Below are 17,439 nucleotides of genomic sequence, written 5' to 3' on the forward strand. Positions count from 1 at the left end.
AAATTCTGTCAAAAGTACCAGGTACCTATTTACGTAAAACCAAAAGGTACTATGTTTAGGTACCTAGATGTATCCTTGTGATTGTGAAGGAATGGGACAGTAGGCAATTTTCCATACTGGGCATGAACACAGCATTGCAAGGTTATATATTGAAGAATAAATATGTTAAATTGAAAAAGAATTATCCTTTACTATTGAACAAATCGATATTTCTGACCACATAAACACAAAAACACAAAAAAGTTCTGAAAATTGGTACCATTGAGTACCAATACCGGTTGTCAGGTACCATATTGTTTCAAATGTGAAAGGTACCCATCCCTACATTAATGGTATATGCTGTCATTTATGAAAAATAAAAAATAAAGATCGTTGTCGGCCATGGTATCGGCAGGTCAGGCTTTTGAAAGATCTGTGATCATGATAGGCCAGAAAATTGTGTTCGGTGCATCCCTAGTGTGTTTGTGGGATGCTAAATATTTATTATTTTGATAGTAATAAAATCTTTTTTTTTTTTTTTCTAACATATTTATTCTCAATACATAAACTTACATTGCTGTGTTCATGTTCAGCATCGAAAACCGGCTACTCTTCCACTTCTTCGCAGACAAAAGGATGCGTTTAGGTACCTTAACATGGTACTTTTTGATTTTATATGAATCAGTACTCGGTGCTACAAACAACTCTGTCGGGACCTATAAAAGTACCCATCCTTACATGAGTATAATGACTCAAGCAGACCCTTAATACAAACAGGGGCACCAGCAGAAAAGGAAGTAAAACTCCAAACAGAGTTATATACCTGCGTCTTAATACGTGAGAAATTGTAGTCAATAGTAGCGATTTGATCTTCCTCATCTTACTTACAACTACCCATGATACATCGAGTATATTGGATAAATCCCCCACCTCCAAGCTGACGTTTAACTTTCAGGATGCCGACAGGACCTGATTGAGCTTTTGGTACTGCAAAACATGCTGGTACTCACTCTGCAGGCCAGCAGACCACAGCCACGTTTCCCCACCTCATTTGCAAAGCAATCCCGCTTCCCTCCCACTCAGTGCCCTCAGTGCATCTTTTTGTCATTCCCCTGTCTAAGCTCCATTTGTTTTGTCCGCTGAGACGGCAAAGAGGGGGAGACGAGGAGGACCTGGTCTCAAGGAGACTTCTCCTCGACCGAGAGGCATCGTCACATGCGCAGAAAAAAACCCACTGAGCCAACACACATTCGCCTCTCTCCCCCCGCCTGACTAATGTGCCCTGACACTCGTACATCACCCGTAAATTGGCCAAATGAATTAACCACGGCCCCTGCTTAGCTTTACGGGCTTTAAATGGATTTTCTCCTCTCCAGGTCTGCCCAATAATTGCATTTATCCATCTTGTTGAAGCCAGGTTTACACACTCCCAAAGATCATGCCAATCCCCGGATGCATTTTCCGCTCTGGTGGCAAGAGAGTGAGAGATTTGTCATCGGATCATAACAGGTAATTCAAACAACAATTAGCTTGACGACTCCGCCGTATGTCAATGTCTGGCTCCTTGTTGGACAGGACCTTGGTTGGAGCGATGACGTGCCTTCTATCTACTCATCTGTCTGGATATCTCTGCTTGTTGCCCTTCCCTCATGCCTCAGTGTGATAAATTGAGCCTTGTCTTACTTTTTATCTATCATCCTAGCCTGCAGGTTAAAACAGCAAACACCCACAGTAGGGAGGAAAGTAGTAGCTATAAGTCTTCACTGTTTCATTGTCCACAAACACACATTGAGACGGAGAGGAGAGGCAGAGCCGTGAACACCGGCATCAGTGGGGGTCATCTGCACACTTGTGAATGTTTGAACAGAAGTGCATTAGACACTGGGGGGGCCCAGAGGACAATTCAGCTATGTAAACATGCAGCAACTTCCTTCCCTCAGCTCCTCCAGGCCCTGCACTGAGACAAGCCACTGTTTAAACAGCGCACACAGCATTCCTGTGCCTGGGCCCCGGCCAGCTGCTGCATCCTCACTGCAGGCCTGCCCGAACGCCTGAGCACAGACAGATACAGGCCTTACAACAGCCAGGGTCATCCTCTACACACACAAAAGGGCTTTTATAGACATGCAAAGCTGGGCTCTTCTGCTAGAAATGCGCCAAAGCGCTACGCTGGCTACTTCAATGCTGACTGCCAAAGTCCAAGCAGACCTCCCACGGAAAGGGAGATTAGCTGTTGAGGGAACTGGAATCATCACGTCGCCAAATGATCCATCCTGAAATCTTAGCCACTTGACGCCACTGTAATGACGAAGCTGGAAATTTATCTTTATTGATATTTCAAATATGCAAAGTGTGGTGGCCAATAAAGATAGAGGAGGCCATAAAGAGGAGATAAAGAGCGCCCTGGTTCTAAAGGGCATTGTGACGTGCATCACATGACTCAAAGGCCAACTCCACTTTAGCCGTGCCAGTCTTGAGTTTGACTTTCATTATGGCTGAATGGGTTTCATTTCTCGGTGATATCTGAAGCTCACCTTTGGCTTACGTACTAACAGATAGGTGAGAAATGTCCGTTTGATATCACATAGATTACGTAGTGCTGCATCAACAACAAGACTGATTAAAGAACATTTAAGAATCTTTAAGTGCTGAAAGGGATAAAAAACATAGTTGGAGACAAGACTCTCCTTACTTGATTATCTACCCAAGACAAACGTCAAACCTCAGTGGTTCGAAGTTAAGACTTTGATTATTAAGGGTTGCTCCACCTCAGCATATTCCAGTTCAAATAAGACTTTTAACACTGGAGCAAAACTTTGGTCTCACTTTGGGTCAAGTCCCATCACTGGAGGAACCAGGATGGAAAACAACCTTCCAAAGAATATTCTGAAACCAAAGGACGAAACATTCCCAACACAACGTTAGCAATGGTGCGTAGTCTGGAAAAGTAGTAGGTGAAACAGAGAGCAGCGTCTGTCATGGTACATAGAGATTAAGCAAAGAGAGCAGGTACAGCTAATGAAAACAAAGTGGTGAAACACCAAACACTGAACACAAAGGTGTCCGGACCATGTCTTCATTTAGACTCTAGGTTTTTTTAGGCTAGGACAGACTAGAATCATTGCTCTTAGAGCTACAACAGTAACACTAGCCACGGTTACATGAGGAGTTTTTCGTCTTTCCGAATGGAATCTTTCCAAATGACTTTTCCGAAAACAATAGTATACATGGAAAGGAATATTCCAATCTCGGATCTACATGCGCCGCTATAATCAAACAGAATAGTCAATGGGGCATGCGCAGAAAAACATAAACATCACAAGATTTATCAAAGCTGGAGGACGACAGTTTGTTTATCACAGTGTTGCAATACTCCGTATTGCAAGTTTGTTGTCCGTCCAGTCTTGAAATTATTTTCATTTCTTTCAAAGTTTGGATCAAAAGCAAACTTTACGCAGCAGTCCAGTGCTGACAGCTCGCCGCCATTTTTAAAGTTGCGTCTTACGTCATATCTGAGCATGCGCTGAAAGAAAGTACCCTGACAACTTTCTGTTTGAGTGGATACATGATACCTCAATCAGTTTGGGGAAAGGAATATTCCACCCCTGTAAAACCGATTAAATGTCCATTCGGATTGGCACTTTTCTTTCGGAATGAGGTGTATACAAAGGTTAAATTCTTTCCGTATGAGCAAATAAACCGAATGCAAGTGGAATATTTGGGTCCATGTATACGTGGCTACTGGAAATATGTTTCACACTCCAGTATTTTTAGGTAACACGCTTTATAAACAATCCACCCTATGTTTGTGTTATACAGTTAGAGTATCAAACCTAATGAAAAACAGATCTACAGTCACATTTTCAACATTTTTCAAAGTGCTGAAACATCAAAAAAAAAGTTGTTCACTGTGTCAAATGTCTGACTTTTCTAAACCTGTTAGGTTTGTAGTTAAGATTTAAAACAAGTGTTGACACAGTTGGATTTTTACTGTTTTACTATCAAAGTTTGAGATTCTGGTACCTTACTCAACCCTACGCAGCAGTCAGTAAACTGCACTGTTTCCACTATGACAGTGCTGCCTTTCTGCTCCTCTGACAGTCTACGTATCACCTTTGTCTGTCTCTCTGTCTGTCATTTGGTCTCTTCTGGCAGGACACTGGAGGCCACTCACTCATTTCACCTCGGGACAGTTGTCCAAACAAGACACTCCATTCACTCTGACCCCTGGAGGGAGGGAGGCCATCGGTAATTCACTCTCAGAGTCAATGTGTTCACTTTTAGAATTGACCCCGATCACTGCGCACACCCTGCTTCACCCTTTAGTGGGATGAATATGTATTAGTGAGGTCATTAGCGCACCAATAGTCGCCATGTGTGGCTTAAATCATTCCAAAACATATTTATTTTAAAGTTTAGTGCTGACTATATTAAAATTTTAGGACCCTCTCATGATTGATTTTAAACATTTACTTACTGAGCACTATTTAAAGACGTGATGCTGGCATTTTGGGGAAGAAACACTCCATTACCTGCACAATGGTTAGCAACTGAGTGCTGACGTGCTCCGCGTAGGCCATGTGTGGATGTGACAAGCTGTTCACATGAAATGTTATCTGCTGCTGTACACAAGTTGACAGCTGTCTCTTGACAAGAGGCGTATTATTATTGTGTTTAAATAGGTTTCTAACAGCTGGTTAAAGAGCTAACATGGGAATTTATCCTTAATCTGTTTTCCACTGGAATTGGTTCATCAGCTACAGGAAAAGAAAAAAAAAACAAGAGGAATCTAACGCTGTTCCACGCAGCTCGCCAATCACTGTAAAGGGGTTACATCTTATTAGCCTTGTGCATTTTTGAGTAATCTCGCCAACATTTTTTCTTTTCCTCGAAATCCCGCCGTAATCCTCAGATTAGTCGATGAATTTATTTCTGCCTTGCTCTCTAAACCCTCCCTCACCTTTCGCAGGCGGTTATGAATCCAGCACCTTTAACGACAAACAAGCAGACGATCGCCTCATTAGTGGACTCACTCCGCTTCCCCAAACACACACACACACACACACACACACACACACACACACACACACACACACACACACACACACAGCGCTTGGAGCTTATCCTGCTACAATTAAAAGTTTAATTAGTAGATTAAAAATACATTGACTGGAGTTTTATCACCTAAACTCCTCTATTATGTGTTTAGCACACACAAAGGGCCTCCTTCCCATCTGAGCCTTTTTAAACAGATAATCTGCAAACAGAAATTCCCTCAGACTGCAGATACAAACTCACTCCACAAACACAAATATTACACGTAGCTCAGCTAATGTTGATTTAACACAAAGTTTGATAGCATTTACATTTAAAATTATTCAACAGAAACAAAAAAAAAGCAGAATTCAGAGGCCAAACCACAACAAAACAAGCTCCTGTGTTCATTTAAATGTATTATTTTGTTTATGCAGGAGATAGTTTTCTCCAAAGCTGGGAAAAAAAAAAAGCCGTAAGTCTTTTTAAAGATATTATCATGAATGAAATTCTTCTTCTGTGGTACATTCCGGAGCATTCTACCACATCCATAAAAGGCTGGTGTACCACAGGTGTTCACTGCACACTGGCACGGCTAGTCATTATCCAGCCCAACATGATCATTAAGAGCTGTGATGGCAGTGTGGCACCTCCTCCCTGCATGCACACACTCACACACAGAAACACACACTGGAAAAAAAAAAAAAAAACTGGTGGAGACTCGAGCACTATCAGTTGTTAGAAAAAAAAAAAAAAGGGTGAGAGGGGAAGCTCCTTCCTCAACGAAAAAAGCATGTCAGCGGCGGTGCACTTTGACCCTTCCCAAACACACTCCACAATCCAAACAGAAGGCCAGCAGCTCCAGGATTCCTCCAGCGTCACAGCGGCCCTCTCTCACACACACACACACACACACACACACACACAGCTTCTACAGCTGATTTTTTTCCTTTATTTGATGACGATTAGGGTGGGAAGCATGTAGAGCAACATGGAGGAGAGGTTGGCTAAAAGTTGCCTGCTCCAATCTGTGTTCGGTCCCTGCTGCGTCTTATTTATTTATTTTTTATCTTTTTAAACGGGGAGATAAATGTGAAGCCTAGGGGCACCATTGTTTGGACATCTAACCAGGAACTGTCGCTGCTCTCATTGCCCCGGCATTAACAGCAATTATGCGCTCTATTCAGACGGCTTTTGTGCGTCCGACCCCCTGCACCCCCCCCCCACTCACTCTCTTCTCCCTATCTCTCTTTCTGTCCCCTCCACACACACACAGTCCTAACACACATTTCCCGCTTCCCTCTGCCCCCTTCTAAGCCCGTGCTTCCCCTCCCACTCTGCTACTGGTGAACTCATTTGGCTACTGGAGCACTCTGGTCCCATTATGAATGAACTTACAGAAATGTGCACATTCAGGCGAGGAGGGGAGGAAAAAAAGAAATGCACATACCAGAAGCATTTCTAGTGCAATATGAAAGCTCCAACCTTTTCACAATACAACCTGAGGATTTCTTACCCTCAGTCAAAAATTATAATACGGTTATTCATCTCTGTTGTGATTGTCTTTTTAATTGTGTTTTTAATTAACTTTAAAGTGTCCTTGAGTGTTTTGAAAGGCGCTTTTAGATAAAATGTATTATTATTGGTGTTGTCATGTTGAAAACACTTAAGAAATTCCTCAACACTTAAGTGTCTTGACTGAAAATGAAACGTTTTTCACTGAGCCACTTAGCGAAAAATAGCATTTCTAGCTAACCTTGAAACTAGCTAATCCTAACTTTAAATCTAAACAATGCAATCAGAAATATTTTGAGCTCATTGCATCTCATAGGGACATGGAAAGTAAGAGGATGCTTCCCACTCTGAAAACCTAGCTTACATGTGTTTTAGTCCTAGACACAATATTCAACACTTTGATGCCTGTTGTCGCAAATTTGTGACATACCCTGTCAGATCTTGCATCTTGCAATGCAGCTGAAATGACCTTTGTATCTCATTATTACCTATTGGTTCATACAGTACATTTACCAAAGATCATATCAGATCCATTATGTCACGATATATTGGTCAAGGGTTGAACTTCTCATGCTATATTATATACAATATAAGTATTGTGTGTGCTATACTCAAATTTACGATCTCCACTTAGTTTAACATCTGTAAGAATGCAAAATTAAAAAGAATCTATTTTTATATTTGTTAATTAATCCAGGCAGTGAGGGGGTAAACATTTAAAATTCAAAAAGTGCATTTTATTTTGAAAGGGGTGTCAGCAGCTTTAATGTTCCTTCAAGTGTAATTATTACAAAATGCAAAAAGGGTGAAAACATATGAATTAAAAATAGGTTTTGCAGACTTTTTTGCAGTTGCACAAAATTATAAGAAAACTCAAAGGGGATAAAAAAAAATCAAATATGATGAAAAAAATAGATACAGCAACACACTTTTGTTGAAAGATACAATTTCAGTGTTGCCTGCACGCACGTACACACAATAATTTAATTTCCATGTTTGAGGGACCCTGGAGCCCTGTGGGCCAGGAGCACAGCTCGCCTATATTTAACAGATGACAAAAGTTGCATTCCAGATGTACAGTACTATCTTTGTGTGCAGCTCTATAGAAATGCATGGGAGAAAGAGGGAGCAAAGGGAAGGGGGTGGGTGCTGCTGGGAGTGGGGATGTGATGCTGGGAGTGGTGGTGGTGGTGGTGTGGAGGGGTTACACTGGGGGCTGTGGGGGGGCACCAGTGCACAGCTGCTAAACTAATGCCTTCTCTGCCTCTCTTGTGCTCAGGCGCACAGAGGCAGAGAGGCAGAGTGTGGTGGCTCACTGAGAGAAACAGGAGGTGAAAATGAATTCTGATAAGAATTTGCTTAAAAAATAAATAAAGACAAAAGAAAAAAAATACCCAGGCTAATGAGTAACAGGCCTAATCTGCTCCACTGAAGTCAAAATTAGGCATCAGATTAGCTGTTATTACATTAAAAACAATGAAGTCAATGATTTAATTATGAGAAAGGTTCAGCCCCAAACCAGACTTGACTGCAGCTGAATTTTTGCTACACCCAAACCCAGCTCGCACCGCCACCAGGGATCCACTTCTCCCTTTGCACCAGTTAAAAAATCTGATTAGAAACACACTCACAAGCTGACTGTGTTTTTTCTCCTTCTCCTTCTTCTTCTTTTTTGGTGTTTCAAGCAGAGTGACAGACCAACGTGCACACACACACACACACACACGTCATCAGCATCAGACAATTACGCCAGGCTAGCTGAGACAAATATATTTATACATCTCTTCAGTAAATATTTACTGCACATATCTTTTTCCATTCATCCAGCAGGCACAAAACCTTACTGTACTCCCCCTGCCTCCCTCTCTGTGAGCCCCCCTCACCACCACCACCACCACCCCTACATCTGCGATTCATTGACTTTACAATTTACCACATGTCGAGATGGGAGAGGTCGAGCCTCCATCTGAATCACGGCACAAATATGCGAGTGATTTATTGTTTTAAAAACCCCGGGCCGATTTAGTGCAACTCCACTTTTCCTGAGCATTACTCCTATTGGCAGACCATGAACAATTACAGTTTGGACTAATTAAGCTCTGAGAATGTGCTGCGCACCGCTAATGTCTAGCAGGCCCCAATTTTAGTTTAATGGTGCCAAACTTTGCTTCCCACCCCCCCTCCCCAACCCTCACCCCCCCTTCTCTAACTTAACTCCTCAAATCCAAAGCAGATTGTGCTTTTTATGACTGTTTATTGAGTCGAGGAAAAATAAGGACCTTTTCTTTCCCCTCTCCTCGCACAGGATGAGAGGAGCAGAGAGAGAGGGAGCAGAAAAAGGAGTAGTGAGAGGAGGAGGGGGGGGCGCTTCCGCCATACTTTGTAAACAAAAGTGATTTGCAAGACAAAAGGAGCGCAACCTTCCGACTAAATTCTGAGTGCATTTTGCAGCTAGGGGCACAAATTGTGGCCGCGTCGTGCCACCAAACCCCCCGTGGACACCAATTAGGCCCCATTAACATGTAAAGCCAATTTGATAAGGTGTGGGCCCTATCCCTTAAATCCGCATTAAACTATCTTTCCTCTTGTCACAGCCAAAAAAATCCATTTACAGCAGCCCAACACACATAATCCATATGATATACCATTGTTATGCTTATGCTGCTGCCACGTTAAGGAAAGATACTGTCTGTCTGTGCCAATTATAACAGATAAGGCCCGAGCAGTGTGTGCACGTGAGCACAAAGGCAGCGACGTCGCTTACTGCATGTTCATTACAATAATCTGAGCAGAAAATCCTCCATTATTTCCTCCCTAAAATAAAAAAAAACATACAGAGGGGAGCCAGCCCGCATGAAAGTGGATTTATTTCTCCGAAAGGTGAGTCTGCAGCAACATGAGCAATCCTGGAAGTGAAACAAAGAGGGAAAAGGGGAGAAAAGCTATTGTTTCAACCACACAAAGCCTTTCCAGCGTCTTGTAGTGGAATCGCCACAGGTTCTGGGAGCGTCTTTTTTCACTCTAAACACAGCAGTGGATGCTTGGTGTTGCATTTTCATCCCCCCCGTCTCTTACCGCCCCCCCCTCTCCCTGCACTGTCTTGTTCTTTTTTAAACTAGTCGTAATTATACGTCGAAACTCAAAACCTCCGCCAAAAGTCTCCAGGCTTGGAGAATTATGGGGCCAGGGGTGGCGTCAAATATCTTAACATTCATAAGTCCGAGAGGCAGTAAATAAAGCCAGCGGATTTACGGCCCTGCAGCCCCCGATGCAGGAGAGCCGGCCGCCCAGATCCCGCTCTCCCTCCCTGAGCCTCTGCGGTCTCTTAGACCTGTTGAGGTGTGATGTTAGCCCACAGCAGCGGAGTTAACCCGCCGCCTTTTTTCACAAGACCTGTGTAAGCATCGGCGGGAAACAAAAGGTAGACAGAGAGAGGAAGAGACGGAGGGAGAGTAAAGAGGGAGCAAAAAGGATGGAAGCCAGGGTGAACTGGGCAGGCCACTTCTCCAATTCGACCTGCACCCAGTGATCCAGCAGGCCTTTGTGTGAGGTTTAGGGAGGTGGAGGAGGAGGAGAGCAGAGGAAGGCTTTTTAAAGCCCGGGCACAACGTCATGTCAAATTGCTAAATGATGCTAAATTGTGAGCCTCCTTGGGCTGAGGTGGTAGGAAAAACAAATTCTCACTGATTATGGCTCCCAGAGGTCAAACAAATTATGGTAGCCGCCACATGCAGTATTTTTTTCCTTCCCAGAGCCATGTTTAAAGAGAAATTTAGGAAACAAAGCAGGATGTCAAAACCGATCAGGATTAGAAAAAAAAAAAATCAGAATTTGTGTGGGAGTTTAACCCAAAAGCTGATATATTTGCCTTATAAAATAAATATCTTATTTAAATCAAATCCAAAAGTCCAAACAAAAAAAGATTTCGAGGCCTTCATTTTGACTTCAGCATCCTAAAAATAAAACCACAACAACATCCGAAGACGAACAGAAGACGAAAGGCAGCGCGACTCAAAGGGCTCAAAGACAGAGAGAAGAGCTCATTGCAATAATACGAGCAGTCATATTCAGCGCCTCACATGACATGTTAGGGAGCAAGACAGCTAATCAATGTCCAGGTGAATTATTTATGCCAGCTTTAAGTCTAATACATTTATATTACAGCGACCGCTGACTTCAAAGCTCTTATGGCTGGACACACAGGGCGCTGCAGACAGTGGGGGCCGAGGCTCACCGCGAGCTGAAAACTGTTCTTCCACAGTCGCTGCTCAGGTAGATGTGGGATCAAGGTGGAGTAAATGTAGTCGTCTCATTTGCTAAACAAAGCCTCTTAAATAAACAGATTTTAATGATTTTTTTATGTGGTCATCAAAGAAGTGATGTAAGGAAAATTAAAAATCAATCAGGTAATCTAAGAAGATGAAAAATGCCTTTTCTGATTTTTTAAATTACAGCACAAAATAGTTCCTCAGGTGTGTGACTGTGAGGGCAAAGGTCAACCCAGTCTCGCCGCAGCATCCTCCAGCCATGCTCCACAATTTACTGCTCTCCTACCTGCTGCACAAGCACAACACAATGAACTGAGCGCTCCACGGACTGTGACAGAACACAGCGCTGTGGTAGCCACAAAGAACAAACTACAAACCTCCCTGCCACTGAAACAAGGAAGTGCCTCAGCTCAAATCATGTGTGTTGTTGTCAATGAGTGTTTGTGTCAGCGCTGATGAGAATAATGAGTGACTAATTCCAAATACCAGCCGGTAGCGTTAACAAGGCCGGCTGACTAAGAGGAAAAGAATGGCAAAATGTTCTCTTATGAGCATATGCCGAGAGTGATCAAATCTGTTCAGCTATTAAACACACACACATTCACACACACATTCACACACACACAAGTAAGCAGCAAAAATGATTTCAGGTGAAACGCTGGAACTCAAAAGCAGAAAATGTGTCACACACAAAAGAAGGCGTTATGTGTCAGGTGTGCATTTATTTAAAAAAAAAAAAAAAAAAAAATCAGGTGTGGAATATCAGTTTCGTTAGCCGGAGCTGAGGTGGAGGAGGTGGTGTGGTGTAGGGGTGGAGGGGTCACATTTCCTAATGCCTGGTCTTTGCCTTAACCTTGTAAAATGAGATGACAGGTCCTAAAGTGCAGACTTGTAATTGCAGCCGTTTAAAACAGGGGGGCAAAAAAACACCCGTGGTTTGAGAAAATTATTCCGCTTAAGGATTGCACATTGCCCAGTGGGACTAGCGAGGTGCTGAGCAAATGAGTAAGTGTGCATAATTACAGCACGGCTGATTGTGTCTAAATAACATGAATTTATTATAAATATGGGTTTACATAGCACATGCTTTTTTTGAGTCTTCATTAAAAGCAAATTTTGCAGAGCACAAGACAGTACTGCAAGATCTTCACCACTCAATAAATCACTCTTTGGATTTTGACTCATAATAAATACAAATAAATATTATTAATGTAAGGGGAAAAGTCTGACTTTAATTCATGCAGCTTTTCTCCCTGATGCCTTTACACGTTTTGACACATGCAAATCACTTTGTAAAGCTCATTTGCATATCAGGTTTTATTTGTGTGCCTTTACATTGCATTGTGCAGGGCGAGCAAGCGTGTCAGAAAGTCAGTGTGAGGGTCTGAATGCTCATGCAGGTTGTGTTAGAAAAAAGGGCATGTTTGATGAGGCTGTGCAAACTGGAGCCAAGTGCATTATTCAGTGGGTTAAAAACATGCACTGCTAGCGTTGAATACAGCACAACTCACACAGTAATTTAATGCTAATTACATAATTACTAATAATAAAAAAATGATTATTATTTTACATTTTCACACTTTAAAAATTAATGTTTAAAATAAAAACAAAGAAAAAAAAATCTCAAGTGCACATGAGATTTTTTTTTCCATATGTTTTATTTGCAGCGTTCCCAGCCTAGCACAGTTAGCATGCTAGCAGCCGTCCACACAAACACACGCATGCCATTGTACTGTACACTTCATGAGCAGTTGCAAAACTTGGCTCTACATTTTTATCGGCTGCACTTTCTGGGTGACAACTCTCCGTGTCTGCCTGCCTCCGTGTCCACCCGGAGTCTGTGTGTGTGAGAGGGTGTGTGTGAGGAGTGTGTGTGCACATACAGTGGTAAATAAATGAACTTACTGTGCGTGCTGTTGGAGAAAGTGATCCATTGGGAAGGTAGGGGCTTGTGAGATCGGGGATCATTATAAATGGATAGCCCGGGTACGGTGGGCTCTTGAACAGCCCTCCATCTTGCCTTTTCGCAGCTAACATGGCGGGGGGGAAAAAAGAAGAAAACTTTTTTATAAAGTGGCCTTGCGAAGTTTATTATTTCCCTCCAAATTTATGCATAAGCGGAGCAAAGCGGGGGATATCCCTCCGCCGGGCACATGTAATGTCACGGTGCAGAAATTAAACAAGAGAGGAAGAATAAAGCAGAAACTCACCCTCCTCTAAACTTTCTCTTGTTTTGTCTCTGAAAGTTTCAGATCTAGGCGGAGGCCGTCTTTCCGCCTTGAAATGCAATGAAACACAGGGATTGCGTTAAAGTTAACACCACGGGCGATGAGGGAGATAGTAAACTTTCTTTTTCAAGTGTTAACATGTCACAAATGTAGGCCCCTGAGTGAAGTTAAACAGCGCTTAACGTGGGGACGATCGATCCCCGCTTCTCAGTCTGCAACTTACCTCTGAGTCCGACGAGCTGTTTTGATTCGTTTCCGACTCGTTTACGAGAGAAGATTTGACATCGGCTAAATCCCTTTCTGCCGAGGAGTTCTCCGAAATTTTCTCTTCCTGCTCTCCTTCGTCTTTGAAGGAAATCATTTCATCGTTTGCACCCAGATCGTCCCCTCCACCGCCGTTGAGTTGCGGCATTTTTCCCGTGCAGAAATGTTCTGTTTTTTAAGAGGGGGGCAAAAACACGAAGTTTTTAAACCCTTGATCTCGGTGATCTAGAAAGTCCGAGTGTAAGTTTGGGGTCTGTATTGGCGTTTTCCAAAGCTCTGGCCGGTTGGTAGAAAACTCAAAAAAAGAAGGGAATCTTGGCAGAAAAAGGAAGCCGGAGAAGGAGCCGAGCCGCTCGGATTGAGTGAGTTGAAGTTGGTCGGAGTGGTTTTCAGTTCAAAGGCGGCGCTGATTGACAGATAGAGAGGGATGGAAATAGAGAGAGTCTGGATTCAGGATTATTGACAGGGAGAAACACACAAGAAACTAATGAGATTCAAACAGGGAGGGACTTGAAGTGACGTTTTCATAAATAGGAGGAAAAAAAGGAGAGAGGGGGGGAGAGAAAGGGAAGGAGGGAGAGACAGAGAGAGGCGGCGGAGGACTGCGGAGAAAAGCATGTGAGGAGGAAAAAGGCAGTTTGGGAGCAGGACAGTGATGGTAAAATAGGAGGAAGATGGGAAGTTGCTAGAAAATGTGGATTAAACGCACATATGGGCGGTCTCCTGGTGGGGAGAGTCAAAAAGAGGAGGGCACTTCCTCAGGCTGTTTGACTCCACAGTCTGTGACACTGGGGCCAAATGAAGTCACAATACAGCTCAAATTAAAGTTATTCCTCCACCTTTCCTCCACATTAACACTCTATAACCTACTTTTCCTTTTGCTTACTAAATACCAGAGGCCAATCAAAGCAGGAGCTTTTTTACTCCCAGCTTGTTTTCCAATTTTACCTGCTTTGTCAGTTCCTTTAGATCTATTTTTCATTTTATTAGATAATGTTTCCTCAGATCTATTTTTTGGGACGGAGGGTGTTATTGCATCCTGCTTTTCTTGACAGGTGTGATGTCCTCTGGGACTAACCTGAATTCCTCACTGGCAGCACAGACTGCTGTTTTTTCCTTTCTTTCCTCCTTTCTTTCTTTTTTTTTCCTTGTATTTTTCTCCCTCAGCAGACAGACTGGACACAAATAACTGATGCAGATTTGGATGCTCTATTTCTGAGAGTTATCCTCTTATAGAAATGCGGCTACACTAAAATAGATGCGTAAAATAATGCCCGCTAAATTAAACTGTAATATGTAATTTGCACACGTTAAGTTGCCTTAGATTTTTAATATTTCCATACAATGAGTACATAAACTGCATTTTTGCTCCATCTTTTGTCTACTTTTGCTAATTTTAAATGCAAATCACTTATTATAAAAGGCCCACAATGCAATTTTAATTTACTGTGCGCCTTAGCAATTAATTATTCACCTTTAAAAAAATAAAAATAAAAAGTAAACGCAAACAAAAAAATTTTAAAATAAAGAATTTGTACGATTTATTTGAGTAAAAGAAGGTTAATATGTTAGAACAAAATAATAAATCAAGAAAAACTGCCGTTCTCATCCTGAAATGTATACAAAAGCAGCAGGAGAGAGAAAAAAAAGGCCTGCGTGTTTGTGTGTGGCTGCCATGATGAGCTCAGTCCCCTTATCTCATCAGCTCAGGAAATGCACTTTCTATCTCAGCCCATATTTGATGCAGCAATCACAAAATCAACAATGAATTTCAGATGTGTAACAGCCAGTGAATGGAGCTGAAACACACACATACACACACACACACACGCAGGTGACACTTACACTCTGTTGCTACACGGCTGGCTCCTTTCACGCAAAATAAATCAGTGTAAGATCAAAAGGAGACGCAGAATAGCTGATTAAAAAATATTGTTTCATGTCATCACGCGGTTAGATGCATACAACCAAATATTATGACAGTAATTCCTCTGTTTCTGCTCGTGTCAGACAGCAGTGATGAGGAATTATGTGCACAGTGTAAAAAGGCTTGTGAAGCTGCACACAGACGCACCTACACCAGGCAGCACCATGAAAGCAGACTATTCCGCTCCATGATCACTGATGTGCTTTATCTGGATGAGGTGAGAGCAGTGTGTGTGTGTCTGTGTCTTTATGTGTGTGTGTGAGAGCTGGCTGCAGACCAGGCAGCAGTGTTAGGGAGGAAAAAGGGGGATCTGCGTCTCTGGTTCTTTGCCGATGGAAGAAGAAGAGGCACCCTGCAGATCAGGGCCACTCCAAAAACCGAACCCCCACACGGACCAGACCAAAGCAGAGGAGCTCCAAGCTGGCCTCTCCCCGGATCGCCTCAGCAGGCACCTGAGAGTGTACCAGGGAGAGGAGTGGGCTCTGGCAGCGTGTTATCATGCCTGCCGTTGGGGGGACACCTGCCTCTGATGATTCTAATCTACAGGACCCTTTAATAAGATGATGATAGGCTGCTGCACTGCCACCGCCACCGCTTTCTGTCCCTGTTATTCATATTGTCGTTAAAGGCTTTTGCATGCTCACCTCTGCCCCTCGTGCAGATGTGGTGTGTGTGAATGTGTGTGTGCAGGAGGGGATTGGCTGGTCCATGCACATCCAGACAGTAGAGGCAGTCAGAGGCGGCATCAGGAGTGTGTGATCTCAGGTCTGAAGACGTCTGCTGTGTTCATCTTCACTGGTGATTGATTCTGACCTCTGTAACAAACAAGAAAATTCAATTAAACCTCCTTCTCTCTGTTTCCTATACGTTTTACACTTTAAATAATACATGACACCGTGATGCTGCTGCTGCCTCACTGACGGCTCTGTAATGATCGGGCTGGTGCTGTATCAATATATCGTATTGTACTTAAATGCTTGTGGGAAGTTTTTTTAAAAGTATACATCATTTTATAACCTTTGTTTTTAAACAAAGCATGGGTCACTTAATCCTGCAGCTTTTTTACTGTAGTTCAATAAAGAGCGAAACAAACCAGCTTCAGGAAAGAATACAAAATGCCTTTTTTAAACTCAGCAATACATTTTTAAAATGTGTACAAAGGAGGTTTTTTGTGTCGACTTTTTTTTTTAATTCAAAAAAACCTTTAAATTAAAACTTTTACATTATATAAGTTTAAAACTGATTTGAATAAAGAAACTAGGCCTTTAAATGTTGAGTGGGTGAAAGTGAATCCACAGTAATTTTAGCAGAAAGGGGTGTGTTCACAAAGCATTTGTAGGTCATGTGATTTAAACATGCATGCATATTTAAAAAAAAATAAAAATTAAGCTTTTTTTTAAGACAAAGTTTGCACAAAGTCTTAGTCTGACTATGTTTCTCAGATCAGTGTTTTAAGACTGATTTGTAGGACTGTACTGCACAGCCAAACATTTGACTGCAACACTCAATCCAACAAATTCAGACAGACAAACTACCCGCTGAAATAAATAAGCACTCAAAGAAACTGTTTTTTAAAAAAATCCTCAGACAGAGCTCCAAACTTCTCTGAAAAATCACCTACTTTCCTGCAAACACCCTCACCGTTTCATCTCCGGTCAGGCAACAGCGAGCGTGCATCCTCAGCGTTCGCAAACAGTTAATTACCCATCATGCCTCCATGTTGCCAACCACACCAGCTAAAAGGTCCCTCATTCCTGATTAACATATTACTGCTGGACATTTTCTTGTTGTTGTTTTTTTTTGTCTCCTCACAAAAACATGCTTGTTCTATGGCGGCTGCGGTTTGATTTATTCCGGTAATGAAGTTTTGTTTGCTTGATAATAAGTGAAACTTAACATTTAGCTTTAGCTGCATTTAGACGAGTGTTTTTCCCCTCCATTGTTAGGAGAGATGCTGTTAAGTATTTTGGCATTTATCGCCAGCACAGCTCATACAAATTCTGTCAGCGGGTTAATACTGTGGTTAGCCATAATTACATGTATACTAATGGTGCTCATCAGTGTTGGGAGCGAACAGGACGGAAAAAATAGACGTTTGATTCACCTGGTAATGAAAAGACTGTTTCATGCTCTATATTATTCATTAGAGTAAAAGCAAATCAGACAAGAAGAATTTCAGTCTGTGCTTGTAATTTGTGTTAATGTTTTTTTTTTTTTCTTGAAT

The 17,439-nt window shown here is 42.3% G+C and overlaps 1 protein-coding gene across 11 annotated transcripts in view; it reads right to left on the bottom strand.

Annotated features, from left to right (window-relative positions):
* Positions 1 to 13,846, bottom strand: part of tcf7l2 (transcription factor 7 like 2) — a 100,524-nt gene extending 86,678 nt beyond the window's left edge. For 2 of the 11 annotated variants that reach the window (XM_074663984.1, XM_074663991.1), the window contains exons 1-3: positions 13,248 to 13,831; positions 13,007 to 13,073; positions 12,702 to 12,826 (exon numbers count right to left, since the gene is read on the bottom strand). In XM_074663984.1, coding sequence (XP_074520085.1) covers positions 12,702 to 12,826; positions 13,007 to 13,073; positions 13,248 to 13,436 — 381 coding nt within the window. In that variant the 5' untranslated portion in view covers positions 13,437 to 13,831. Of the gene's footprint in view, positions 1 to 12,701; positions 12,827 to 13,006; positions 13,074 to 13,247 lie in introns of all 11 variants that reach the window. The other 9 variants (XM_074663982.1, XM_074663981.1, XM_074663980.1 and 6 more) reach the window with 8 other exon arrangements.
* Positions 13,847 to 17,439: the final 3,593 nt, after the last annotated feature.

The sequence above is a fragment of the Halichoeres trimaculatus genome, unplaced genomic scaffold (assembly GCF_033239565.1).
Source record: "Halichoeres trimaculatus isolate MK-OKI-2021-1 unplaced genomic scaffold, fHalTri1.1 fHalTri1_scaffold_23, whole genome shotgun sequence".
In the NCBI taxonomy this organism is placed as follows: Eukaryota; Metazoa; Chordata; class Actinopteri; order Labriformes; family Labridae; genus Halichoeres; species Halichoeres trimaculatus.